Here is a 27560-nt window from a genome sequence, read left to right as displayed (position 1 = left end):
CTTTGTTATACACATACGGGCACACAAACTCTCCTTGCCTACTTTAATATCTATACAAGTGAATACAGAAGAGAAACAAAGCAACGTAACCAGCCTGAAATTCAGTCAGTTTCAGAGGAAAAAAATAAGTAAATCCGTAATTCTCTAAATCTCTCAGTTCTCTAAACCTGAAGCATGGAACTCAATCATATTTGTCAGACGCTTTATCAAGTCCTACACTTACACCCCAGGCAGCAGGAATAACAACCACCTGTTTAAGAAAATAGCTAAATAATGTTTTTCAACTTCTAAAGTAAATGAAGGGTACACTATTCCCATGGGAATATAAAAGTCTAGGTGATCATTACGGTACTTTTCAACCCAGGCCGTTCTATGATTATAAGCAGTACCACCAGCAGAACATGTTTTCTTATATAGCCTGCAAACTTACAGAGAGGTCACCATCGCTAAGACTCCATTTCCATCAAACCTACAAAAATGACTCAGCATCCTCTTCAAGTACAATTCAGAAAACACTTCTTACAGAAGACATCACATTCACTTACCTACACATGACAATAACCACATGCTTTTAGAACCAGTCTTTGTTCTCTTAAGTTAGTAATTTTACTTTACTACCAATAGAGGATCTTTAAAACAAATAAGCATACCTCCACAAAGTCTCCACACGGTCAGTTGGTAAAAGACTTATTGTAAGTTAGGGAGGGATGGGAAAGGGATTTCCCAGGAAAGAGAAAAAGAAATAGCAACTAAAAACAACATGCCCAAGATACAAGCATTCCCTCACCACAGCCAATATTCCTCCATCCACAGGAGGATTTTAAGGGAATTTCCTTTATAAAAAAAGCAAGCCAAAGATCTCTATCTAGTCAAGAGATCTAACTTTAAACCAAATTTTAAGTAAAATGAAAAAAAAAGTTTAAATAGCAGCACACAAGGCTTACTACACAAATAAAAATATACATTTAAAATCCACTTTCTTGAAGTTGAGCATTGTTTTCTACAGTAGCACTGAAAAAGCCAAGTCACAGAATCACACACAGAATCACAGAATTACCTGGGTTGGAAGGGACCTCAAGGATCATGTAGTTCCATCAAGACAAGCCAAAAAAGAAAAAGGCAGTTTCTGCATTGAGACACATCCTATAGTTGTCTTAACAACTGGCTTAAAATCCCAACAAATTCAGATATCCTATCTGTAATCTGTAGCATCATCCATTAGCTCTTCTATCATGAAGTTACAGAGAAAGTAAAGAGAAGAGCTCCTTTCAAGCAGAACAGGGAGAAACAAACAAGGGCTCCAAATCTTACCCTGAAATGAAAAGGCTATTTATTACTGCACCTCAATGGCCATTCTGCAGCCAAGAGGAAACAGAGAGTCTCCAGTTTTTGTTGTTGTTTCTTTTTCTTTCTTTCTTTTTTTTTTTTTTTTTTTTTTTTTTCCCCTAGCAGTACTAACACAACCAATACTGTCTCTATCTTAGCAACAGAGCCACACAAAAAAACAATCCTAAGCAACAAGTTCATTTTAGCCCAGTACTGAATTCTGAGCAGCTCTGAACTCAGAAAACAACTGCCAAACCTCAGACCAGGTCACTTAGAGCTGCCTGGCACACCCTAATGAATTTGATTAATATAGTTCATATGGCAGAAAAGTTCATCTCTGCATATCGTATAACAAGGACTATTCTTCAGACTACATAAAAAATGTTTATAGATCTACAGCATAGCTATAAAGCTAAAATTCAGATGTAGGAACACCTACTTGGGAAATATTCTCACCTCCATTCCCCTGACGTATTTCACACATATTCCTCTTCACTCAAAATCTATTTGGATTTAAGAACATTCCTCTTGCACCTCATCTCTAAAACCTCACTACTGGCTAAAACAAAGAATGGTAAATCAACAACAGACACCCAACAAAGGAGTTAAATTTACTCATGCTTCTACCTAAGAACCAACTGAAAGCCTGTTTACTCTTACTATGAACCAACATTAATGATCCTTTAACACCTAGTTACTGTGGTTTTGTTTAACATCAGTTCAGGATACGCTACTTTTGTATTTGCATATATATATATCAAGTATATATATCAATATATCAAGTATATATATATTAAACTCGGTTAAATCAGCTATTAAAAGACAAGTAAATGGACCTAAGGCACAACACAAATCCTATATTCCTCTAAAACTTTAATAAAACTACACTGCAGCACTGCAGGTTGCAGATTTCAGGTACCAACGACAGACACTGAAAGCAACCTCTGTAAGCACCATGAGACCGCAGGATAACAGTAGGAGAACATGAACATCAATTCCGGGATCTTAAGAAAACCATATAGGGACAACAACAAAACCCAAAAGAGAGCTAGTAAGGAAGCAAGAAAAATCTGCAGTTAACTGCGAGACAGCTGATAGCTCCATATAATACTCCATAATCCATACTCCATAATCTATAATACTCCATAATACTTTTAATGGGTGAATTCTGCCATAATCTCAGTTCAGAGTTTTCACAGATTCACATCAGTCAAGTATATAAAAATTTTCCAGAATGAAGGGTTGCCTCCTTCCAGTAGCTAAGGAGTGACCTCTGTGTAGCTGAGTACACTACTAAAATGCAGACTTCCTCAACCACGGCTGATACACAAAGACTTCCTCCCCAGCTCTTTAACAGGAAGAGAGAATAAATTGTTTATTTTTTCTTTTTAAATCATGTTTCCAGTGGGGGAGTCCACCAATTTTCCTGTCTAAGTTTGACTGAGTAAAAAGACAGTTAAAAAACAACAAAGTGACAGCTTTAACTGCTTTAAAAACAAAGCAGCTACAGTTCCACTCTCCCTCACTCTCTCACTTCCCTTAACCTGAAGGAAGTTAGTGAAGAAGGAAGTGAGATGAAAGGAGTAAATATGCTTCATCTAAGAGTGGTCTCTGGACAGACTTTTCTTGCTGCTGTTTTTATAAAGGCAAAATTGATGTAAGAAGTCCATCTGATTTACCACAGAAACACAAGAGCGGTACTGAAAAACAGGGAGCTTTTGCACTCTACTTCAAAGCATTTTACAAAATTCTTTATTGTCAGTACTGAAATCACAGCTAAAATAAAGGGTGATGCTAAATATACTAGATCCCATACTCAAAATATATATAGCTAGAAAAAAAAATATATATTACTTGTATTAAGGTAGAAATTTAGTTTTTATTAAATAAAAACTGAAGAATAGAAAAAGCCCTCCAGATATGGGCAGTGGTATAAATCTGTTGAAAATAACACAACAAAACCAGCAGGGATTTACAAACCTTTCTGCAGAGGATACAAGCAGCCTTCTCTGCCATGCCCTGACCCACAAGTACGGGCAGCACCAGAACATTTTCTTTTGCTCAGCAAACATTTCTGAACCACTCACTGCCTACACCCCAAACAAGTAGAGGTAACCCACCAAGAGCACTATACTGCCTACAGTGGAAAAGATTACAATGGGGTCATGTGATTTTTATTCCAGACACGGCTGGAAATGCTGCTTGAATACACACATTAAATATTGAATAGTATCTGAATAAGTTTCTAGTGTTTATGGCTCAAAAGGTTCCTCTCACGCTGTTCTCTGAGACTGATCTCTAATGTAATTCCTGCTTGCTTCAGGAGACACCAAGTTACCAAGCTGATGAATGCAGGCCAGGAGCTTTCTCTAACTTGACAGTAGCAATGAAAATGTGAAATCCTCCATAAGACCTCTTAGCAAAGATGCAAGTCTGGTGTGCTAAGGTCCCATGGCACTAACCTAAATAGAAGAATTATTGTATGATGCTCCTTGTTTTCCTATCAGAATGCCAGACATCCACCACACTCTAAAATACAGGACATATAAAGACAACTCCCCTAGATGTCACCTTGCCTGATATTTTTCTATTCACAACTCTACAAAACAGAGTTTCACACAACATTCTACTTAGAAGCTTTGCTCTTTCTAATGCTTACCTAGTTTTACCTTTTTAGTAGCAGAAGCTGCACTGTAAATAAGAATGCATATTAAATAATTGATGTATTTTCTTCACAGGACAAGTAAAAAAATACCTTAGGGGAAGAGAGAAGGCAGGAAAGAGTATAAAAGTGTATCACGAAGAGTCTCTGAGAAGATTAAACGATATAACAGACTGTTGAAACTTGAGTGACAGCTGCAGGGACCTTCAGGTGCTGAGATGTAAATATAGCAGAAGCCACTCCATCAATAAACCCCTAGAGGATCTGCTTACAGAGCTGGTCCTGCCCAAAGTCCCTCCATACTGTGGAAGGGGATAAGGTACCAGCAGTGTGCATAAAGAACCAGCAGGGAAAGACAGCATGGGTTACACTTTCCTTGGGAAAAGGCAAACTTATCTGTGGGATTTCTGTTGCTCAAGGACTTCTGTATACCTGGTAGGTAATACGGAAAGATAGGGAAATGTGATGCATATCTCAAGAAAACTGAGTGAAAACTACCCATAATTTGAGTTGTTCAGTCATCAGATACTCTACAGTAATTTGAGCCAATTTCTCAGTCACTTAAGTGGTAACTTAATAGCATACTTTTTCTTAAATCCACTTTTAGAAATGTTACTAGACTTCTCAAAGAACCCGTGTTTCCATTTTGTTTGAATCCTACCAAAATAAAACAACAACAAAAAAAACCAACCAGAAAATGAACAGCCAACCTCTGAGCACTCAATACTTATATTCCACTCAAAAATATGCTTTCATTGCAGTAAGGAACAACAGTACCCCTTTGACAAAGAACAGAGTTTAATGCAAGCTTCAGTGAAGTACACACTTCTGCTTGTTAGGATGGAAAATACCCAAGTAACACAATAAGGCTGACACACAAGAGGGTGGAATGCTTCTTCAGAATGTGAAACTTGGCCAGTGTGGAAGAAGGAAATGAAGGAAGAATGGCACCAACTTCATTATTCTCCTCTCACCAAATAACTGAACATTTCACCAAACTTATAACCCTATCTGCCAGGATCCAAATGCTAAAAAGACTGACCTCCACTTGGAGAAGGCCAATGATTTCCTCTGAAAATCCATCATCTCCCAAAAAATCACTGAGCAGAACAGACAATGAACACAAAGTATATGTGCCAGCTCTCAGGATCCTTGTGCTACCGCACCTTCCTGACTGACATAAAAACAGAGTGTGTGTGCTAATATTTGAGATAAATGCATTCTTAGTCCCATTATCTTTAGCAGAGTGCTAAATGAAACAAAACAAAAACTCCTTTAAGTTACTCATAATGAGATTTTACCTCCTGAAAGTCTATTCAGCCCTTCACATTTACATTTGTCAGCTCTTCCTCCCCAAATGCACTCCACAGCTAAAAGAAAAATGAAAAAGGAGTGCATCATACCATGCTAAGGTCCTACTGGAAGAAGATTTGATGTAGGAAAATTAAACAACTTTAGAGCTGCCTGTACCATGCCTCCCTGGCATACAAAGAAGCACTAAAATTAAATTGAAGTAATTAGATTTTTTAAAATCAGTTAGCAAGGTAACGTGTTCAATAAAGACCAGAGACTCTTCTGGGCCTCATAATATTAAATGATAGAATAGGAACTTGTTTTTAAGTATTCCAAAGAAGTCCTGCCTATTAAAATGAACTGACAACATACAAAGCCCTATGCAGATTGCTTTAGGTTATGAACAGACCATGCTTACTCATATTTCTAAATGAAAAGAGATAGAGACAGAATTAGACATCCATCTTACATCACCACTTCTAACAGGACTAAAAAATAAATATATTAATTTAACTAGCAGAACATTAACTGCCTAGTGAAATTATTATAACTCTGATCCTCTGAATTCAACCCAGGGCTCCACACTTCACTTCCTTCCACTCTCCTTCTTAACAATGAGACTTTTCAGAACATTAATAGCATTCAGTGCCCAAGAGTAAACTACACAGTTAGGATAAGTACAGGATGAGATGAAAACAGTAATAATACACCTTGTTCACTAGTAGAGAAAAGTTTAAAAATAGAAGAACTTTGAAAGATCCAAAATAAAAATCTTTTCCTCCTGCTACACACATTTGTGGGGCTTTTTTCCTTCATTCAAAAGTTCGACTGTACCCACCTAGCACTTAGGGGCAGGAAATAAACAAAAACATGAACAAAGAAACAAAAAAAACCTTACCACATCAACCACTATTTACAAAACAAAAAACATACTAAAAACAGATTTAAAATGCATTTGAGCTCCATTCCCTGTAATGATATATTTACAAGTCCCTACAAATCAACACAAATTAATTCACCTGAGATTTCCATAATTGAAGATGTTAATATTAACTCTGAAATTAAGTTTTTGATTTTTAGTAGACATAGTAGAAGGGAAACAGCAAGGCCACATTTCACTCTCTAAGCATTGTTAAAAATTCTAATGATCTGCTGACTTGTGAGAAAAATTCCCCCCTGCAAAATCCCCAAGGGATGTCCAAAGCAGCACATTGAGAGCAGATGGCCAGCATCAAGCCTGCAATTACCACTCTGGCCCAGCAGACCTGCAGATCACAATATTCTTTTCTTTTAGTGGGTGTGGGGAGGGAGCAGCTGGAGATGTAGACAGCTAGGTATCTCAGGCAACTGCACCTCCCACTAAAAATGTACATACATTTAGCATCCAATTCTGTCATACACTCCTTCCGCTATCTATCACTTTACATTTCCTTCTTTTCTCCTTCAACATTTTCTTTTCTGCTAAAAGTTTCTTAAACAAGGTGGCAGGAAACATAATGCTAAAGATACAGGAAAAAAAATAAAAGACCGTTAGGTGTAAGTACCACCAGATGCACAAACTTCATAAACCAGCTGTTGCCATTTCTCCCTCTTCACTTTCTATCTGAGAAACTCCTAATGCAGCTTGCAATAATACTCTACAAAAAGCACAGAAATGTTCAGAGTCGTTAGATAGCAACAAATGACTTTCAAACTTGTGGCTGCATCAGCTTCACCCCCTCCTCCCACCCCCATCAAAGAACAGCTATTTTGGTCTCCTTAGCCAGGAGAACTATCTGATGAAGAGGTGCTGTTTCATTTCCTCTTCTTACTCCCTCCCTTCAAATGGTAAAGCCCTCAAGAGAAGAGACAGGAAAAATAAAAAAGCAAAAAAAAGTTACAATTCAGATATTGCAATTTAAAATACTGTTCTATAACACACGAGCAAGTCAGCTTGCAGATACATATGCAGTAAACATGAGAGCTTTATCCTCCTACAATTCCAATAATAATAATTAAAAAGGCAGTAAGACTTCTATGTTAATAAACACTTAATATTTCTATTTTATACCAAAGAACTTGCATATTTAAATAGATGCATTTTGCCAAACCCAGTAAGGGTTTAAAAACAAAGTACATGGAAAGAAAGTTGTAAGGAGTCTCCTACAGAGTTCCCTTCTAACTGACAGAAGTTAGGGCAACTAACAGGAAGAAGGGCAGCAGACAACACCTTCTTCTGCTAAGACTGACAGACATGGCAGAAGCCGAGCCTCTCCCTCAGGAACACTCAGCCCTCCTGTGTATTATCCTGCAGCTCATATAGTACAGCATCTCTTTCTTCATTTCTACTGATTCTCCCTGCACTACCTCATTTCAGCTGTCCACTCCTCCACACAGAAAAGCACTGGAGAAAATTATACTACAGGTTTATTTTCATTTCTTTTACTCTTGAAAATCTTCCTGGGATACCAGGCTTTGCAAGAAGGCAATCTCATGCTCCTCTCACTGTATTCTCTCCTCCTTCCACTTCCACATGCCATAGACAGGGCTGTAATATTACGGAGATGCTGCTATCTTAGAGGCTGAAACCCTCCTTAACAAAAGTAACTTAGAGGAATCTAGATTTAATGCAAATTGAGTTCTGACTGTCTTTAGATACAGTTGATATGCCCACAAAAGACCTTTGATTAATTGACCTTCTAAATGTACCTCAATCAGAAAAGGAAATTTCAGGAGGGTGTGATCCTATGATTAGGTCTCAAATGCCACACAGTAAAATGCAAATCTATTTCCCAAGAGAAGTAAGAAATCGGTGAACATTAACTCTGTTTTCCCCAAAGTCCCAGTGAGTAACATTTCACTGTTGGCACACAAAAACATGAGAAATCAGTGTCCTTTCAGCAACTCCTAAATTTCTTTCTGCTTTTTACCAGCTGTTTACCAAGCACCATAGCACAAGATATTATTTCCCTGATTAAGTCTGGCACCTCTTCTAACTGCGGCTACCAAAAGATGAAACAATTACCAGCTTTGTTGCAGAAATGCAAGTTAATGTGCACAACTCATGCAGAAGTAAATTAATTAAGCCTCACCAAAACAAAGACTTGGTCCAGTCAGTATACTTTAGAACTGCACATGATCTTCAGAAACATACCTTTAAAACCATTTGGATCGTTTCTCTCTCAGAAACATCCAAAGTTTACAGCGTACACTCACCTTCCACACTATCAGAACAGGAGGTACCAATCCCAGTGTCCCCGCTGTCAGAAGCTATACTGTGTCTTCTGACAGGATTGCTTTGATTGCTTGACGCAGCGGTTGCGGACTGCCACAGGGATTCAGTACCAGGTAACCATCCCACAGAGGAATAATCTGAGCCTATAAAGAAGGAAGCCAGAAGTCTGTCATTACAGATACAGTACAAAATTCAACAACAAAATACCAGTCAAGGTGAAAACTGAGACCCTATCTTTTACAGATTAGGTTTGAAATAGAATGAATGTTAATGTTTGCTTTTTTCTGAAATTACAGGCCTTTTGTTACGTGGAATCTTTCCAAGAAGCTCCAATAAATACATTTTTACTACTTAAAAACATAGTCCTTAAACTGTTCTTGTGGTAACTTCATCAAGATACTTATCATGCACTTCCTATCCTATAATTGATTCTCAACATTCAGCAGGATTTTTGCACTGCAAGCATTTAACTACAAAGAAACCTGCTGAAGCTTTTGCAGTTGAAACAGTCATTCCCAACTGCATAAACCTGACATGACTTGAGGTTATAAAATAAAGCAAGCACTGGTACCTAAAGTCATCTGTTATCTTTTTGTGCTATATCACAAGACAGACTATTAAGCAGGCACACAGGCTTTGTGAGAATCCTACTCATCCAGGTTTTGCTATATTTTGCTTTAAAATAAATAAATAAATACATAAATGTTTGAAAGGTTACATTTGAAAGCACAATTCAAAGCAGCAAATAGTTTCTCTGCTGAAAGAACTGTTCAGAACATGTCCTATTTTATAGCTGATCTGAAATAGAAAGTAAAACCCAAAGCACAACCCCAAAGGACGATCACAGTTTCTAATAACCATAATCTAAACCTAAGCACGGCTTACAGGCAGCACACTGATTGTCATATTTGCACTCTACATCATCAGAGGCGCATAAAGAACTCTGGGGATAAGCATAGCTCTGGTTTGATGTTCTATATAACTGCTCACATACACCCCCTCTAGCAGCAAGCTTTGCATAACACTTTCAGCAGGAAATGACTCAAAAGAACTGTCAGCTCACATATAGTGTCTCTGGCTACACATGAGCATTCTTAGGTCATTTAAACATTTTCATCAGCATCCAAAGCCATAAGAGCAATTTGTGTCCACAATGACTTCTGCAGCTCACTCTTAATTCCAGCTGTACTTGTTTCACAATAAATCAAGTCGTTCAGAAAACGATGTAAAAACATATATGTTAACCATCACCAAACACATTTATCCGCAGAAGCATAAAAATGCACATACTCCCCATGTAGCACTGAAATCATTAAACTTACCAGCCAGAGCAACTGTAGTTGCTCACAAAACCACTTGTAAAACGAGGAATACAGTATGCACTTCCTTACTGTATGCTGCAATTACATGTAACGTGACATCTAAACGTGCCTTCTGTAAGTAGTTCCTAGGGGTTTTTGATATCTCTGCCCACTTGTCTCAACTTCAATCTCTACTTAAGAGTATTGAGAGGTTCCTCTCCTTTCCATTAAGGCATGTTCTTGCCTCTTCTGTATCTCACTAACTGTTCCTTTTTACCCAAGCCTTGTGCAATGCATAGCCTTGTGAAGTACATTTCCTTCACTTCCTCAAACTGTTTGCCTTTTCTCCCAAGAGTCTCTTAACTCTTCATTATCCCTTCGATTACCCTTCAAGCTCGAGGACCAAGCAGCAAAACCTAAAACCAGGGAAAGAGGCCCGAGTGCCCACAGCTGGCCAGTTGCCGGGCTCCAAGATCCCAACAGGGCACCACTCCAGTACCACTTGTCTACTAACCTCTCCGTATCACCATCAAACATATTGCCACATGGCAGTTTCACATACAGCTGGTGGGAAATCAGGACATTTCTTCCTCTTCCATCACCCAGCACTTCTTTCATTAAACACACTGTCTGCTTTGGGAGCAGCAATTTTTTTTTCCCCTCTCTCTAAATAGCTTTGCTCTCCTTAACAGTTCCACATTACACCTCTCAAGCTGCATCTAACTATTCCAGCAAGAACTGAGTTGACTTATGAGAGCCTAAGCTAATTATGTCTGAGGCAGTTCTGATGTAGGAGACATTTAAAATAGATTTATAGAAGAGAAATTCAGATTAATTTACCCTTTATTGTGTTTTTCTCCACAATACACCTCTTAGGAGGCTTTTAGCTTTTGTGGCATTAAACAAGTGTTAACAGAACTGCAGCAAATGTTACTACCACAACACATTAAATCAATGCATTAAGCGCAAATCTCTTTTGACTTATCAGTCAGAGAGATGTTCAGTATCCGGACACATAGCCACCTATATGCATCTTCTCAAAAGGGACAGAGTAATAAAACTATTTGCAACACTAAGAAAAACTTAGGCATAAAATAGCAAAGGAGAGTAACATAGGTGAGAAAGGACATTCAGAGGTCATCCAGTCCAGCCAGCTGCTCAAAGCAAAGCTAATTATAATTAGATCAGACTGCTCCAGGCCATATCCAGTTGAGCCTCGAAAATCTCCAGGGACACATGCCATAACCTTTCCAGACAACCTGGTTCAGTCTTTAAACATCTTCAGTGCAAAGAAGATTTTCCTAACACCCCATGAGCATCTCTAGCACATCAGATCTCTTATGTTGCAACATATCCCAGAAGGTGGAACAGCATAGCACAGCTAGACCCTACAAACAGTGCTAACACAGTAGTGTGTAGATGGTCACCCCCAGCACAATCTCTATAGTTACTCTAAGTCGAGGAAATAGAAAGCATCCAATGGTGTTTTGGGATATCTTCTCAATTCTACACCTACAGGGACAAAGATAATGGCCACATCAAGCTTCAGGTGCTGCAGCATGGTCCAGTGGGAAAGAACAGCAAAGAAGGAACACACCACTTTTGGGGCACGTCTGCCCCCAGGAGCTGGAGAGCATTTCAAAGTTAGGTTGTAAAGACTGACTCTTGAGCCAGCAGCCCTGGAGAGCTCAGTGCTGGTCCATGTACATACCTTCACACAGACCAGCATGAGCACAGTACAGGTTCGTTAGCTCTGGCTACCAGACCACAGCTGGCTCTCCAGGGAAGCACTCATATCTCAGCACTGTGACCAGGGCCACAGGTCTCCTGGCTGTGGCACTCACTCTACCTGTCCCATTGGGTCTGGCTGGTTACATGTAACAGTCCATATGAGAAAGTCTTTCAAAACTGATTGAACCTAGTCCCAGAAATGGCAAATACATAAAGCAGCAAGATAGTAGAAATATATTCATTGAGAAAAACACTCAAATAGAAAGTTTAACAAGTAAGCTAAGGACTTTGCCTGGTACAAAAGTGCCAGACAACAGACCAGCCCTCCATCACTGAGGGAGGAAAATTAGGCAAGCTTCACAGAAGAAAAATAACCCAAAAAATAAACCCTTATAGACACCTCCATCGGTCCAAATCAGCATTTAAAAACCAATTTACTAGTTTCACATTTGGCACAGACTTTCAGAGCCAAATAGTAAAGAACCACCGATCATCTGTACTTTGATATGCTTCCCATCTCTTTTTCAGCAGCTCACAGTGAAAATATGATCTTCCACGCAGCAAACAGATGACACTAAATAAACCAAGCATAAAAGGGGAAAGATACACAGGACTTCCCTTGCTGCTCATCTACACACCTGCTTCACCCTGCTGCTGTTCACCAGCCTGCCAACCACCAGCTAGCATCCATCTGCCCAAAATACACAGTGGGGTAAGAGAAGCAAGCCAAAATTTCTTATATGTGCCACCGGACTGTAAGTTACCATTTGACTGTGATCGTGGCTTACCACTACAGGAAGAACTACCTTCCACAGAATTTAGTAGAAGGAAAAGTAAAAAGTGGCATCCTACCTGGCCATGGTGTCAAATAACATGACAGACTACAGCCAGCATCCCAAACAAATATGAAAGAGATTTGGTTATACAAGCAATTGACTGCATCCTTGAATTTGGCCAGCTAACTTTACCGTGCTGTCTCTCCAGCCAAAGCGTTTAAAGCAGATCAGTAAACAACAAAATAAAGGAAGTGCAGAAAGTGAATTGCTTATTAAAGGACAACAGTGTTTCAAATTTCACTCCACAAAAACATGCACCTTTTTCTGTGTATTACAGAAGTGTTGGCAGGAAAGCAGCAAGTTAATTCTGGATCATTACCACTCTGACATGCACAGATCCCAAATGATCACCACACACAACAGCATCACTATATTTTGTTGCTAAAATACCTCCAGCATGCCCGAAAGTACTAAAATTATTTGAAGTGGCAGCTATGACATCTACCTAGATGCTGATCAAAACATAGCACCAAAAGACTTAACTGGATTCTGCAACAGAAGGATGCCAATTTTTCCACTCCACACCATGTTTCTGACACAGATTGTGACCAGCAGTGAAATACCAGTGACAGCCGGTGCAAGTGCACACAACTAAAGGATTCTGAAAGGGTGGTTCTACTACAGTGCTATCAAAACTTGACAGCTCAATGCTTATTCTGGTCAGCATGGAGGTGACCTGGCTATACAGCAAAAATTCAGACCATGATCATAGCAGAACCTGCCTGAAGCTCTTTCACAGACAGGCAAACATTCAGTCCTGGGGAACTGTTCTCTGTTCTATAGGAATAAAAGGTAAGGATTCTTTAAAATAATAATACAAAACCTGGCACACACTTCACCTCCATGATCCTTCTGCAAAATGAGCTGTGCCTTTTATTAATAACAAGTGTCCAAAACAAGTTCCAGGTCTACAACGCAACCTCTTCTAAAATCCTGTGTTTAAGATGAGCAGTGGTCTGGAAAAAATTGAGTTCCTAATATTTTCAGGAAAACAGCCAAACGACTGTGTGAAGATGCTCTTCGCCATGCCCTGGAGGTGGTGGAAGCTCACAGCTCTACAGCTCTGCTCATTGGCATGAACCAAAGCACCAGCAGGTCCCAGCACCAACCCTCCCACCAACACAGCTCCAAGTCGGCAGGTGATGCAGCTTCATCTCAGTGCATGAACAAGCAGAGCGACGCAGGATGAACTGACAGACTCAATTACTGAAACTCAGTTTCTCCAAAACACTTTACAGTGTCAGACAGCAGAAATATGATTCATCCTGAGGACTCACATCCCTTATTGGTGTTTCTTGACAGAACCTATTTAGCTGCATTCTCCTGTTTTTTCAGTTCAAAAGTGAATAGAATATCCATGAACATCAAGAAATGGGAAAAAAATAAAGTACATGTATAAAGGGAAGCAAGAACAAAAGACAGGAATAATTTTAAGTAGAAGAATACTGACAGAGAGAGCTTTTCACAGCATTTCTACTGGTACTGGCATAGTCTGATAGTATACTACCCAGTAAATAAAGGTCTGTCCATAAAATAATTCACTTGCTGGGGGAGGAATAAAAATGTTATAAAATAGCAGCTGAGAAAAGTAAGGGAGAAAAACCCTAAAGAAGAAAATCCTCAAAGTACAGTCCTCAAAGTAAACACACACTTGATTGGCAGTATCAACTGGAACTTGACTAGAGTCATACTTTTAATGAGCATGTATTCACAATATAATTTCCTAAAAGAGATGCATTTTAAGCTGACTGTGACAACACACCTGATTTATTTTGCCTCTGGAATTCCTTAGTAAAGATTAAGTTTTTGTCTGTTTGTTTGTTTAATAGAAATAGGTAAATGTACAATTTATCTTCATAGATCACAGCTACGAAAACTGACTTCTCTGTAAAACAGTATCTCTAAGCTTTAATAAGCTACACATTTTTATGACTTCATAAATGTGCATGGCACTGTACAATACCAAGTCAGCATGTGACAAGGTCTCTCATGCTGGGAAGTACACAATTTAGAAGAAAGAATGTGAACTTAGGAAAAAAAAAACATGGCAATTTGACAGAGGAGCTTTTCAGAACCTTGGTACTGTAGTTAAGGACATAACCAGGTATCTCACTTGTCATCAAGCCACACAAAACAGAAAGCATGAGGTGCCCATCTCCCTCTCTATGTACTGAGACCACCAGCTGGCAAGCTTATTTCACTGGCAAAAATGGGTTGAGCTGAGAATGCTGTCTGACATTAGCACTAATCGGATCTATTGGTTAGCTGCTATGCACAGGCTGGTCACTCTTCCCATCCACAGATTTGCTGTTGCTCCATAGCAAAAGCCCTATCACTGCATATACAGCAGAAAGTGCTTCAGGAAGAAAACAGTCTCCACTTACAAAGTTCTCTTCTAATTTGATCTCCAAAGCTGCCTCAGAAAGGGGTCAACCAGATGCAGTGCTAAGCAAGGAGTGGGAACAAACAGGTACACTTAAATGCCCAACAGTAACTAGCTCATCACTAGATGAAAGTGCCTGACCAACCAATCTACTGCCAAACTGTGCATTAAGGCTTATTCTGAACTAGAGCAAGATAAGCGTAAATTTCTGCAAGCTTCACCATGCAAGACAAAATCTGCTCAGCTAGCAAAAAACTGTGCTCAACATAGCACTCCACTAGCTAAAAAGGTAGCAAAATCCTTACACTGGCACAGCACATAACACTCAGACTGATTTCTAGTCCAGAAAGTACACAGTACCAGGACTCAATTCATAACATCCTTTCCAGTTTTTATATGGATGGCATCTATCTGCATTTATTTAGCATCACCCCAATAGTGAAATTCCCACAGTTGCTGGGAGAATAAGAAGTTTGCTTCCACTTCATCACTGACTGGGTAAGACCAGACATTGCATCCAACTGTTGATAGCTCTCCTGTGAGCTTTCCTCTTCCACAGAGAGTGAGCATTTGCATAAAGCAGAACTTCCACAAGCTGCAGATGTTTCTTATTTCAAGTTTGGCACACCGACCACATGTATTACCTCATGCCTGCTATGCTGGCCTGCCTCTTTGTCTTCGGACTAAATGCACTATTCACCCCACACAAACACAAAATGACGTTCTTAGCTTCCATTCACTTTCATGTGGAGAATGCAGATGAAAAGCCTACCTTTCAAACTTGCTAAGTTTATCACAGTATGAAGAGGAGAACATCTAGGAAAATAATACATGGTTATGCATAAAGTATATATAGACATAGAACAGCATACCCTCAGGACACCCAGTCAGTTGCTAGAGTGTTAGAAGGCTGCATACTATTGGTGAAATGCTAAATCCTTTACATAAATCCCTTTATCATCCATGTTTAAGCCTCTCTTTGGGTTTAACCATATTGATATTAAAAACCACAATCAAGCAAGTTACTCTCTGACTTTTTTTTTTCTGCTGTCCCAACATTCTTCTACCAGAAATACCTCTGCCCTCACTGCATTTAAAACAAGTCCATCTCCTCTCTGAATAGGAGAATGTAATGACAGCTTCTACAATGGGTTGAGAACAGCAACAACAACCTTAAACGATTTTATGCAGTTCCCTCACTTAAAAAATGCTTCATTTTTTACAAATGGGAACATAATATCTCCTCGTAATCAGATGTAAAGATATCCTTGGCACAGAAAGAAATTGCAAGGAGACAAAAATAAATATATATTTAAATCATTTCGCGGAACCAGTTTGCTAAAACATAATTGACAGCATTTGTTCACCTTTCTTCAAAGAAACTTAATATGCATTACACATATGGTAGAATCAACTTTCATATGAATGCACCGAAGACAGAGCCTTCAGGCTGCATTTTTAATACACACATACAGAAATCCAAACAACATCTAAGTACCTAAATTTAAGTTAAAAGGGCAACATTCTGGTTTCATGTAAGACATTAGGAGATTTTCTTCACTAACTTCTAAGGCTCATGACACAAGTTAACATTTCTCAACAAGCTTAGTTCCTCTGTTTAGAAAACAAAATCTCTCACATACATGCTCTAAATAAGCAAGGAAGAATACTCTGAAATTTAAAAAGAAAGCACAGTAGTTTAAAACAGAAAAATATATACATACCTCTTCCGTACATTGTTATGACTAACTATACATAAAATACTTCCAGCCAAAAAACAGCCATTTATGTGCTCTTAACTTCTTCACGACTTCAATCACTAGTGATGCAAAACCTTTTATTACAACAACTCTACAGAACACACAAGAGCTCTGCTCAACCCATTTGGTATTTAGGATGATGAAGCAAACAGGTAGAGATTAAGATCACAAGTGTTAGCAGAGTTCTCCACAGTTCTTCTCAAGATTAATAAAGTTATAAATAATGGAATTGCCAATGCCTCTTAGGGTTCCTATACTCCCACTTTCAGCCTTTGATCAGTCCAAGTCACTGAACTTTTTAATACAAAGCATTTTTACATGTGTTAATTCTTAAGAATGTTACTAAAAGTTAAAATCTGCAAACACAAAAATATCTTTGCTGTAGAGTCCACAGGAGAGAAGATACCATCTTTTAAAGAAACACTAATTTAAAAAGACCATATTTTATTCTAAACCTTTGAAAAAGTTGCAGCTTTCCACACCATCTGGAAACTATGCTACGAAAGGAACAAAGCAGACATTAAAAACATACAGATACCTTATAAGGAATCTCAGATCTCTCTCCAGGATGATTCAAGAATGTTTCTTGCCTGACATTACAAATCGCTTAACACACTAGAAAGTTAAAAGCCTGAAAAGGATCATTTGCTACTCCAGGTATTTTAATACATAGAGAAGCAGCAGGTTGTTTTTTCCCTTGACACTACTTAGGCTGTTCTTCAGGACGACAGAGATAGCCTTCTACCTTGTCAGTCACTGCCCATTACTCTGAACCATTTTTAGCTTTAATGGAAGTCCAGTAGAATTAATGTAGCTTTCCAGATCCTCTCTGTTAATTGTTCTTGGCCTTCACAGCAAGTCTGAGGATTAATTAGAGACCTCCTGACGTCATCAGCAGTTCTGCACTGAAGAAGCAAGACCACACTAGATCTCTCCACTACCTGCAAGCTGACTTTACAGCTAGTCCATTTGACTCCAGGCATTCTGCGCTCGCCTGACACCAGCACAGACTCTTCCTGCTACAATGGCTCAAACAGAAATCAGGCAAATGTAAATCCCTCCTTTATCATTTATTTACCATTAGTATTCTCCTTTCTCCAGTTCCCCAGATCAGTTTGCCATAAGGCCGAACAACTGTCAAAGCAGGCCCTTTGGAAGCAGAAAGCACGTGTGAGCAGAAGTAGCCAGAAGCATAGGAACTACTACCACTAAATTATTTTAGCTGTAAAAGGAAACCATGTCCAGTAATTCACACACATACACCGTTCAGGCAATTCTGTTACATCTTCAGGGAATGCAATGCCTTGAAAGTAAATAAATTCTCAACCCTTGCCCTTCTTCTCTTACTTGCATCACTGCTTCCTCTTACAGTAGCCATCTGACTCTCAAAAAACAGCCAAGGTCATCAGGGAAGCAGAACAGAAGGATGTGATGCCACTTACAGCATGGCTGGCTGTGGAAAAATAGGTCAGTGGAATACAGCTGGGTGATCAATAGGACGCTCCAGCCCAGGCAACAATGCCGGATGCCTGTGGAAAATGAGCATCTCGTGGGCAATTACACAGGAGTCTGAAGGTTTGGTCTGAAGGAGGGAATGGTCAGGACCAGTATAAACCTAGGCAGACTCAAACTTGTTTACCCATATTATCTTTTCTAGCTATCTACTCTCAGGCCTCTGCAGTTGGTTTGCAGTCTCCCATGAGCCATATTTTGCATCTCTAACAGCAAGAAGCTCCCATTTAGGTGATCTGAGCAGACCTCAGCATCCCTTCTAACACCCTCCTTGAGCAATGGCAGGAATATGCTTCAGGGCAACACGCAGCATTACTGCAGATCCAGCATTCTTCTCAACAAATTGTACTGGGTCTGGGTGTCATGGACTTGGCAGAGGTGGTATCTGTGAGTAGAGGCAGGGGCTGCCCCATGCTACACACAGCTGGTGGCACCTCCAGTAAGAAAAGCTAAAGCACTGCCCACAAGCAAGGAGGAAAGAGAAAGCCCTGTAGACATCCAAGTTAGAAAAGGAGAGAAGGTGCTTCAGGCTCACATGTAGCCCATGTAGGCCATGGCAGAGCAGCTCTGCAGCTGAGATAGGGCCAGGCCTCAGCAAGTTTCATAAAAGACTGCAGCTCTCAGCGGGGACTTGCACCAGAGCAGGAGAGAAGTGTGAGGAGGAAGGAACAGCAGAGATTAACCATTTGGAATGACCACAACCCTTGTCCTGATCAGGATGTGCTGTCAGAAGGGAAGACAGGCCCAAGAGAGGGAGCACAATAGGGAAAATATAGGGGTCTTCTTGTGATTTGTACATGTGTTTTTTTTGTTGTTTGTTTCTATCTTCGCTTCTCACTACACAAGTGTATTTTAATTGGCCACAAATTAAGTTCATTTCCTCCACGCAGAGCCTGATTTCCCATGATGGTGATTGATCTCTTCCCTCAGATCCCAACCTGCTAACTCTGCCATCCTGTTTTTCTGTCGCAGAGCAGCAAAGCAAGAATGACTGGCAGCCAGGCAAGGTGAGCCCACCACAGAAGGCAAACAGAAAGTCACTTCTTGACTCACGTAGCAAATACACGGAGTATGGTTTAAAGCAAACTGCAGCCACAGTGAGATTTTTATTGCCGGCGTACAGTTTCAGGACACGTCTGAGCAGCTGAAAAATAAATGATTACTAGAACCGAGTCAGCACTTTTTCAGTCATCAGGCAACTAAGCACGGAAACTGAATTAGTTTAACTGTCCTACCACTAAGCCACAGGCAAGTTATTTCATAAAATCAAGCATCCAAAGAACATGCAAAGCAGAGCATTGGTACTGGACACATCTACAGTACTGTCCCCCTTTTCCTTATTTGTCCACAACCAACAGGCTTTGCTTCCAACAAGGGCAGATGACCATCTCCTGCTATAACCTCAACTCACAAGGGGTTTTTAACCACCCTTACCACCACATATCATTATTGCATTTGTCCATACTTAGAAAGGCACATGTCCTTTAGCACTCCTCAAAATCCTGTTGCTAAAAATCTTACCATGTCACCTAAGCAGCAATATTTGACAAATCCTAGATGTACAATGCAGAAACTACAGGCGCTCTTATGCCAACAAGCACCTCCCTTGCCTCCACTCCACCCTGCAGACATGATGGCTCATGCTGCCTTTTACTACATGCTCATTCTGTACAGCTATTTCAAATCAATGCATTCTTCTTGAAATCATTAAGACAAATTACTGCTTCCTTTCATTAAAGTTTTAAAAGGATAGAATTGTCCTTTTGTGGTGCGAAATCATAAGCTGATGCTGCAGTAAACATTTACTGTACAAGAGATTATAACTATTGCTATCCCCTAAGAACAACCATATAGTACATTCTTATGTTGCCTGGCCTTGAATGCTTCCAGGGACAAAACATCAGAGCCTAAGAGTTGATCTTCCTTGTCTGGACAGCAAAATGTCTCATTAACCCCACTGGCTAAAACAACAAGCACTCATCTAAAGGAGGTGTGCAAACAGGACAGCACATCTTTTCATACAATGTGCCTGTTACACTTCTAAGAAAAATCACAGTTAATCTACATTTATTACTGAAAAAAAGATAACTTCCCTATACAGTTACAGAATTTTTCAGTAGGCATCTGGCTCTGTAAGTGAATTGTAAGATTTCCAGTGAAACAGAACTTCTGGTCCATGCATGACTATGATACAACTAGCAAAACATAATGCTTTTCAGCAATGAACTGAATTTGACAAGGAAACTGTTATGCTCCCAAACCAACGCTTACAAGTCAACACCATCAAGATCTATACCGAGGAGCTGCTGCTAAAGCATTTAATTTTGAAGCTGAAGGAATTTTTCCTTCTGATAGAATATGTTTAAATCTTTAACTTCTGCACTGAAGTAGGATACAACCAACAAAATACATTTCCCCTGGACAACTTGTATCCAAGCATAAACAAACAAACAAACCTTATCTTTCAATAACATAATAGCACAGGATCTTTGTAGCCATCGGTTCTTCATTACAGTGCCTGAACTGACCTAATTACCTTTCACTCCTTTAGCACAGTTACACAATCTCACAGAACAACTTGACCATTTCAAAGTAAGACCAATTAAGGAAGAATCTACTATGCTGGAACCACAATGCAGAAATTGTATCTTAAGTTTAAACATTATCATTACGCATTTGCTTTGTATTAACTGCTACCTTCTGCTAGTCTATCTTACCTGAAATTGGAGGTTTATCTCTAAGTTTTGCAACCTTACACTATTTCTTTTACCTAACTCACATACAAATATATTTTAGACTTCACATGAACTGCAAGTATTCAAAGAAGAGGAGGAATGGCGGGCAAAGAAAAACACATTACCCCTAGTCCTATCCCCACGCACTACTGAAAAGAGACCAGACTCACCACTATGGCTCCCACACCCCAGGTATTTATAAACCTGGATCAAGTCCCCTCTCAGCCTTCTTTTCTCAAGGCTAAACAGACCCAGTTCCCTAAGTCTCTCCTCATAGGGGAGATGCTCCAGGCCCTTCACCATCTTAGTGACCCTCCGCTGGACTCTTCTCTCTTTTTCCAAGAGATCCCTGTCTTTTTTTGTACTGGGGAGCCCAGGACTGGACACAATATTCCAGATGAGGCCTCACCAGGGCAGAGTATTCCTGCCCCAAACACGAACCGTCAAGAATGGAAACACTGAATTCCTGCAGTTTCCATCAAATTCACTGAGATCTGCACACTTGGTTGAGGATATCCAATCTCAGCAAGCAGCAGTACAACGAAAACATAACTTTGCTTTTGTACAAGAAGCATTAAAAATATATATAATCCACAACGCTTCAGCAAGGCAAACACGTTACACACAGGAATTAATAATAGTAGTAAAGAAAAAAGGAACAGTGCCTCCATTCAAATCACAGGGAGCGAACATTAGGCTATCTGCAGAGATTCAGGCAGCTGCTGAGAACATCTTAGCAGCTCTTGTATTCGCAAGAGAAGCACTGTCAAGTGAAAGAAAAACAATCCTTCCATTTAAATACGTCAACCAACCCAATACACGTTATGCAGCCATACTTTCCAAGTCCAAAATTAAAACACAATTCCAAATTTCTGAATGAAAGAAAACAAAAAAAACACAACAGTATTACAAGAGCATTATTTCTGCACTTGTAACAGTGCTGCCAAACCAAACCACTGCTGTCTATTACTTCAGTTAGTAAAAAGTCTCCAAGTATTCCCAGGAGCTCTGCTCGCTGAATTTGGATCACAATGCCTTCAAAAAACTGGAAAAAGTATCCCAAAAATAAAGGCTTAGTTATCTGGGCTTACCTATGCAAAAGCAATCGTTATGTCACGCTGCAATCTACTCACCCCAAGCACTCATACCCTCGGGCCGGCTTCCCTGCCAGACTAACACCAAATTTAAACTCCCCCCTGCCAAACTGCGGGAGCCAGATTCTAATTTAAAGCCCAGAAACCCAGAGCAAAGTGATGCAATAAATAGGACTCGATCTCCTCGACAACCGGAACAGGCTGCAACCTAAATAATGTAAAGCAAAAGCCACGAAGGGAAACAACGAGCTTTCTGCTTAGATCCTCCGTTCAACGGTACACTAACAAGAAAAAAAAGAAAAGAAAAAGGAAGAAAAAAAACAACAACAAAAAAAGACTAAAAAACAAGAGCCCGATCCACAGACAGGGATTACGTGGGTAAGCGCAGCTTTGCTCCGACGCTCCAGACCCAGCGACACCGAGGCACCGAGGGAGGGCCTCCCATCCTCAGCCCCGGGCAGGCTCCCCCCGCGGCAGGAGAGACCGAGCCGCAGATTTAAGAAAGAAAACCAGCCCGATGAGCGCGGGCGGCCCTAAAGATAGCGGCACACTGACGGCATCGGCGTCCTCCGAGCCCGGGGGTCGCTCCCCGCCACGTCCCCCCGCGGAGCCGCCGCGGCGCTTCCTTCCGCGGGGCGGGGGAGGGAGCCGCTTCCCGGCGGGCATGGGCGCTGCTGCGGGGCGCCGGGAGCGCGATGCGGGCAGGGCGGGGGAAGGGAGGGGAAGGGAAACGGCGCCGGCCCCACAGTCCCCATCCTCGCGGCCGCGGCTGCCCCATCCCCACGTCCCGGTCCTTACCCGCCCTGTAGCCGCGAGGGCCGGCGCCGAGCTGAGGCTGCAGCCCTCCCCACATGGTGCCGCGCTCCGGCAGCGCGGAGCCGTTCGCTGGCCGGTCCCGGCCGGGGGACAAACGGCCCGGGCGGGCGGCAGGGGCTCAGCGGGCGGCTCGGTGCCCCCGGGGTGCCGCGGCCATGCTGCTGGGCCGCGATCGCGCAGGCGGGAGGAGCTGACCGCCCCCGCCGCAGACAGAACTTGCTTTATTGCGCTGCCGCCGCAGCCGCCTGCTGCTCCGGCGCTGGGAGCGGAGCGGGGCGGGGACAGGGGCGGGAGCTCGCAGATGCTGCGGAGCTCGGGGGCGAGCCGCTTGCATAAGCCGGCCCACGGGGAGGGGGCGCGGGGCGAGCGGTGGGTAGGGCGGAGATGTAGCGGGGTGAGCGTCTTGCCCCGACCCGGCCTGCGGACCTGCTGAGGTCCCGAGGAGGAGATGGGCGCTCCCGTTTGCGTAGAGAATGGGAACGTCCTCAGCTTGCCCTCAGGGTACACAGAGCTGGGGCGTGAGCGGCACCCTCCATTTACCTTTTCTTCCCACCTAGACTGCGATCCGGGCAGGTAAATGCTGAGCCAATTAGCAAGGGCATGTAAACGTCGTGTGGAAATGGAGGGGCAAAGGGAAGAGGCCGTAGTGGAGGAGAGGGAGAGCGGCAGAATACAGCACGGGGTCACAGCCCAGGCACTGCCATGCCCTCCTGGAGAGGGGTCTGCAGTGCAGCTGCTGCCGAGCAGGCAGCTGGCAGGCCTCGTAAGTACCCATACGGCTGTATTCCACCATGGTGGAAGTGAGTTTTATATCAAGGTCATCAGTAAAGAAAGAGGAAATGCTTTTCTCCAAAATTACACCTTCTAAAGTACCCAGGGCCTATACATCCAGACTTACTAGGGTTTATTATAAAATCACAGTTTTCCTGTATTCCCTGGTCTTCATAAGAAAGAAAGACGTGCAAAGAAAGAAGAAATACAACTTTCCCTTGAGCGGTTAATTCTAAGCATCACAATCAACCTTAGGCCTCAGGGTTGGAAACAAAATGCTCTTGTCAGCAATAAGTCAAAAACAGTACAAAGCATCCAACCAGAGCTGTTGTGAGGCTGCCAAAATACATCAGGAGAGAATTCTGCCACAGCAGCACTCGTACTGCTGTTGTTGGTCTGTAACTGGAGCCCAGTGATCCCCACTGCAAACTGCTTTCTGAACCTGTCAGTGATCGTCATTGCCCAGGAGATCATAAAATGAAGGAGAAAATACTTAGGTAGCTTCCACCTTTAGTGTAACCATCCCAACATTACAAAACCCACCACTACTACCATTGTATGGTATGGGACAGTGGACATGACAGGGCTAAGAAATGAGGTGAAAAAGGAGCAATTCATGCAAAACATCCACAATCGATACATAAAATCTATGTTCAAATACTTCCTGTTGACTCAACACATTTTTAATAGTAGCTGTCACAGAATAGCTTTTATCTGCTTGGGAAATTATATGCTAGAATTTTCTATGTCATATTTTATTTACACCTAGCTACATATTCATAATGTACTCAGTAAAATAAAGGCCTCTGAAATAGTGGAATGAGCATATAGAAATGCTTGCATATTGTGGTGTCCTTTTTCTTGTATGCACACAGCCCTTACGTACTCACCAAAGATGTGACTCTCTGCATTCCTCACCAGCTCATTCAACCCAGGGAGCATAATTGTCTGAGTGTTCTGTAGGTAGAGCTGTAGAAACACGGGCTTCAAAAAGTGAATGCTGAATAAAAACCAGCAGTACTAAAAGTGGAGCTCCAGAAGATTCCATCAGAACCTTCCGAATGTTTCTGGAGGCCCTCTGGATGGCAAAAGGGTAGAAGCACTTTCAAGATGCCACAAATACCAATGTGAAAGGGTAAGTTATCAGTAACATCAAGCCAAAAACATGTAACCCTTCTGCCAACAAGCCAGCTTCCATACTCAGCGATGTTAGTGAGAGCAAGGCAGGTAAACATGAGTGTAAGAAGGGGCAGTAAAAGGTGGTAAAACCTGTACAGCACCCTGGACCAAGAAACAAGTGAAGAACTTGATTTGATACTTGTATAAAGAATTTGTCTAGGTGTAAAATCTGCTGCATGCTCTTTTGTTGATTTTACTCAGCTCTGGGTAAGTGTGTGCCATTAGTGTATTCGCAACGGAACACAGCGACCTGAGAGGAAACTAGATGTCAAGAAAAGAAAGGCATCCAGCATCAGATGAGCAGAAAAATTCCCCCATCAGTGCAGAGCTCTGTTGTTGGTGATGCTGTCCTATGATGGAGCTGCAAGAATCCAGTGGCAGGTCATGCCACCAGAAAGCTGTGTGCCCAGAAATGCTCTGGTAATAGTTCTTTCATTTTCTAATGTGTCACTGCAGTCTTGTTATGATTCTTGGCACTGCCATGCACGGAAGCTTTATTCAGTTTTCTATACATCTCAACCACTCATGAATATTTCAGAGAAAACGACAAACAAACATGAATATAAGGAGGAGATCAGAACACAATGGGTTTGGCTGGCTGACTCACTTCCACCACGCTGCTTGAAGAGGGAGGTTGACTCAGCAGCTTCTTGTCTTCCAAGGTATCTGAGCCCACTCATTGGTGCTTTTAAAGTGCTACTGCTCAGAGCAGAAAGAACAAATAAACAAAACCCTTTAATCAGTTAGATATCTGAACTTGGGATACATTCACTGTTTTGATTGGGTTTTAAAGTTATTGTAACTGAATGTAAATGTTAAAGCAAATAATCTCTGTGTGTCTGCCTGGAAACTGGGCCAAACTGCAGTCAGTGGTTTTGCTCTACGAATGTATTCAGCTGGCTAATACTTTATGCACTTTCCAGAAATGTTTTGCATGTGCAGTCTGCCTACGTACATAGTTCTAGACAGGGAGCTGAATCTGTCAGAGATTCTCAAAAACGTCTTTAAAAAAAACCAAAAACTGTGCTAGCTGGAATGGGCCTCCTGCAAAGCCAAGTATGTGCTGTTTATTGCTGCTGGGGCAAGCACATCCTTTGCATGGACCTCGCTTTGTAGGTCCTGAGGATATCCCAAGCCATCCTTTGTGCTCTCTGATCTACGGGGCACAGCTAAGCAGAGAAGCTGGGTACTGCTGGGCCACTTCCTTTGTGCCTCTGCACCTCATAGTGCTTACCTGCACTAGGAGCGCTTGCACAAGCTTACCACCTTTTAAATCCCTTGAGCTGACCCTTAGGAGTACAGCAATTCCTGTCCCAATACAGCCCCACTCCAGAGGTGTATAAAGTTCAGGATACTCATAGTAAGTCGCAGCGTGGTGCCCTACAAGTAAATCTATGCTAAGTGGAAACAGCCGGTATAATTGTTGTGAAATGCGATGCTCCAGACAGTGAATGGACTCAAGTTCCTATTGTCTGCAAAGCCTTTTCCCCATTTCTTTCCTCATGACACAAACTCCTCCCTCTTGGCAGAATCAACAAAGAAAAACAACAATAGAAAGTAATAGCTTAAGTGCTTGGTACTAAGCAGATGCTGTCTCATTAACGTCAATTGCAGCACATCTTCCCCAAGATTTGTGATCTATCTCTAGGTTCAGAAATCACATCTTTTTTTTTTTTTTCTTGAGTAAAAATATAATGATCTAAATGAAATTAAGCAGAAATGTAACCTCTGAATGCAGTCTTTTTTCCTTCGATTAAAGGCAGAAATGTGTTCAGTATTTATTCTACACGCTTGCTTTTGCATTTAATAGAATTAAAAGATTATTTTAAAAACCCTCAAAACCTCTAATGCTAAGTATCCAAACATTGTTCTAGGAAAACGCAGACTATTTCCACTGCCTGATCAAAACATCAAACGTGTGCATTCTGTCAGAACCAACAGCATCACTTCTGCAAACACACCTTCTAAATTACTCGGAAATTGAAATCACAGATTTTCAGCTACTGATTTATTAGTATTTTTCACTAAGCACAGAAATGATTTTCCTCCACCCACAGCTTCTGAAGCTGAACATGATGTCCTAGCAAAATCTAAGCAACCTTTAAAAAGAGCCTGAGAACGATTTCTCCTGGTTTACCAGAAAACAGCTATGTGTGTTACAAAGCAAGATGTTAAACTGCACTGGGGGGGGATGTTGCTAACAACAGCATGGCTTACTTCATAAACCGTACCCTGCTGGCAGGGGCAGGTTGGTCTATAAAAGACTGAAACGTTCCACTGAAATGACATTGCATGCACTGTATAGCATCAGCAATAAACTGTGCCAGCTGGTATCTGCAAAGCAGGCGTATGGAAATAATGGTGTATGCAATGCTTTTATTTTCGCCTTTTTCTACAAGTAAATTAGGAAGCATGTCTTTCACAAAGGAGCAAAAACTGATATGGAATCGAACTTGTTTTGCCCTGCTCTTTCAGTAGCAGCTGAAACCATGACAGTGAATAAAATCAAGAAGGTTATTGTTACCATAGCTATGGTTTTATTACAAGCCTCCTGAAATTTCAGATTCTTCTTAATACTATCAGTTACAGAATATGAGAATCTCAGCCTGAAAATGTTTTAGTCTATGCCACTGCTGGGAAACTCTTGGGAGTTATTCAGTTTACATGGTTCATTACTGCTGGGGAGGACAAATGTATTTTTTTTTATCATAAAATTTTAAAATAAATGAAAAGAGATTTATAACAATAATCCTGCACTCATCAACTCTGATACCACAAGGACTCATTTTGGGTGTGGAATGCAGTGGCATCTAACCAGCGTCTTGTGAAACAGACAAGGAGTTTTCCAGATGTATTTTTCTCAAGGGGATTTCTTTTTAGTTCTACTGTTCCACCTTCCCTCCTCTCTATCGCCCTCTCAGAAGGGCAAGAAAGGGAAAAACAAGTG

The 27560-nt window shown here is 41.2% G+C and overlaps 1 protein-coding gene across 5 annotated transcripts in view; it reads right to left on the bottom strand.

Annotated features, from left to right (window-relative positions):
- CEP85L (centrosomal protein 85 like) overlaps nt 1-27560 on the bottom strand; it is a 129915-nt gene that overhangs the window by 78594 nt on the left and 23761 nt on the right. For 3 of the 5 annotated variants that reach the window (XM_015858641.2, XM_015858642.2, XM_015858643.2), the window contains exon 2: nt 8477-8638. In XM_015858641.2, coding sequence (XP_015714127.1) covers nt 8477-8638 — 162 coding nt within the window. Of the gene's footprint in view, nt 1-8476; nt 8639-21886; nt 22112-22645; nt 22913-27560 lie in introns of those variants that run through there. The other 2 variants (XM_015858639.2, XM_015858640.2) reach the window with 2 other exon arrangements.

Source organism: Coturnix japonica, chromosome 3, assembly GCF_001577835.2.
Source record: "Coturnix japonica isolate 7356 chromosome 3, Coturnix japonica 2.1, whole genome shotgun sequence".
NCBI lineage: Eukaryota > Metazoa > Chordata > Aves > Galliformes > Phasianidae > Coturnix > Coturnix japonica.
The sequence above is the reverse complement of the archived record's forward strand: the minus strand, read 5'-3'. Positions and strand labels throughout refer to the sequence as shown.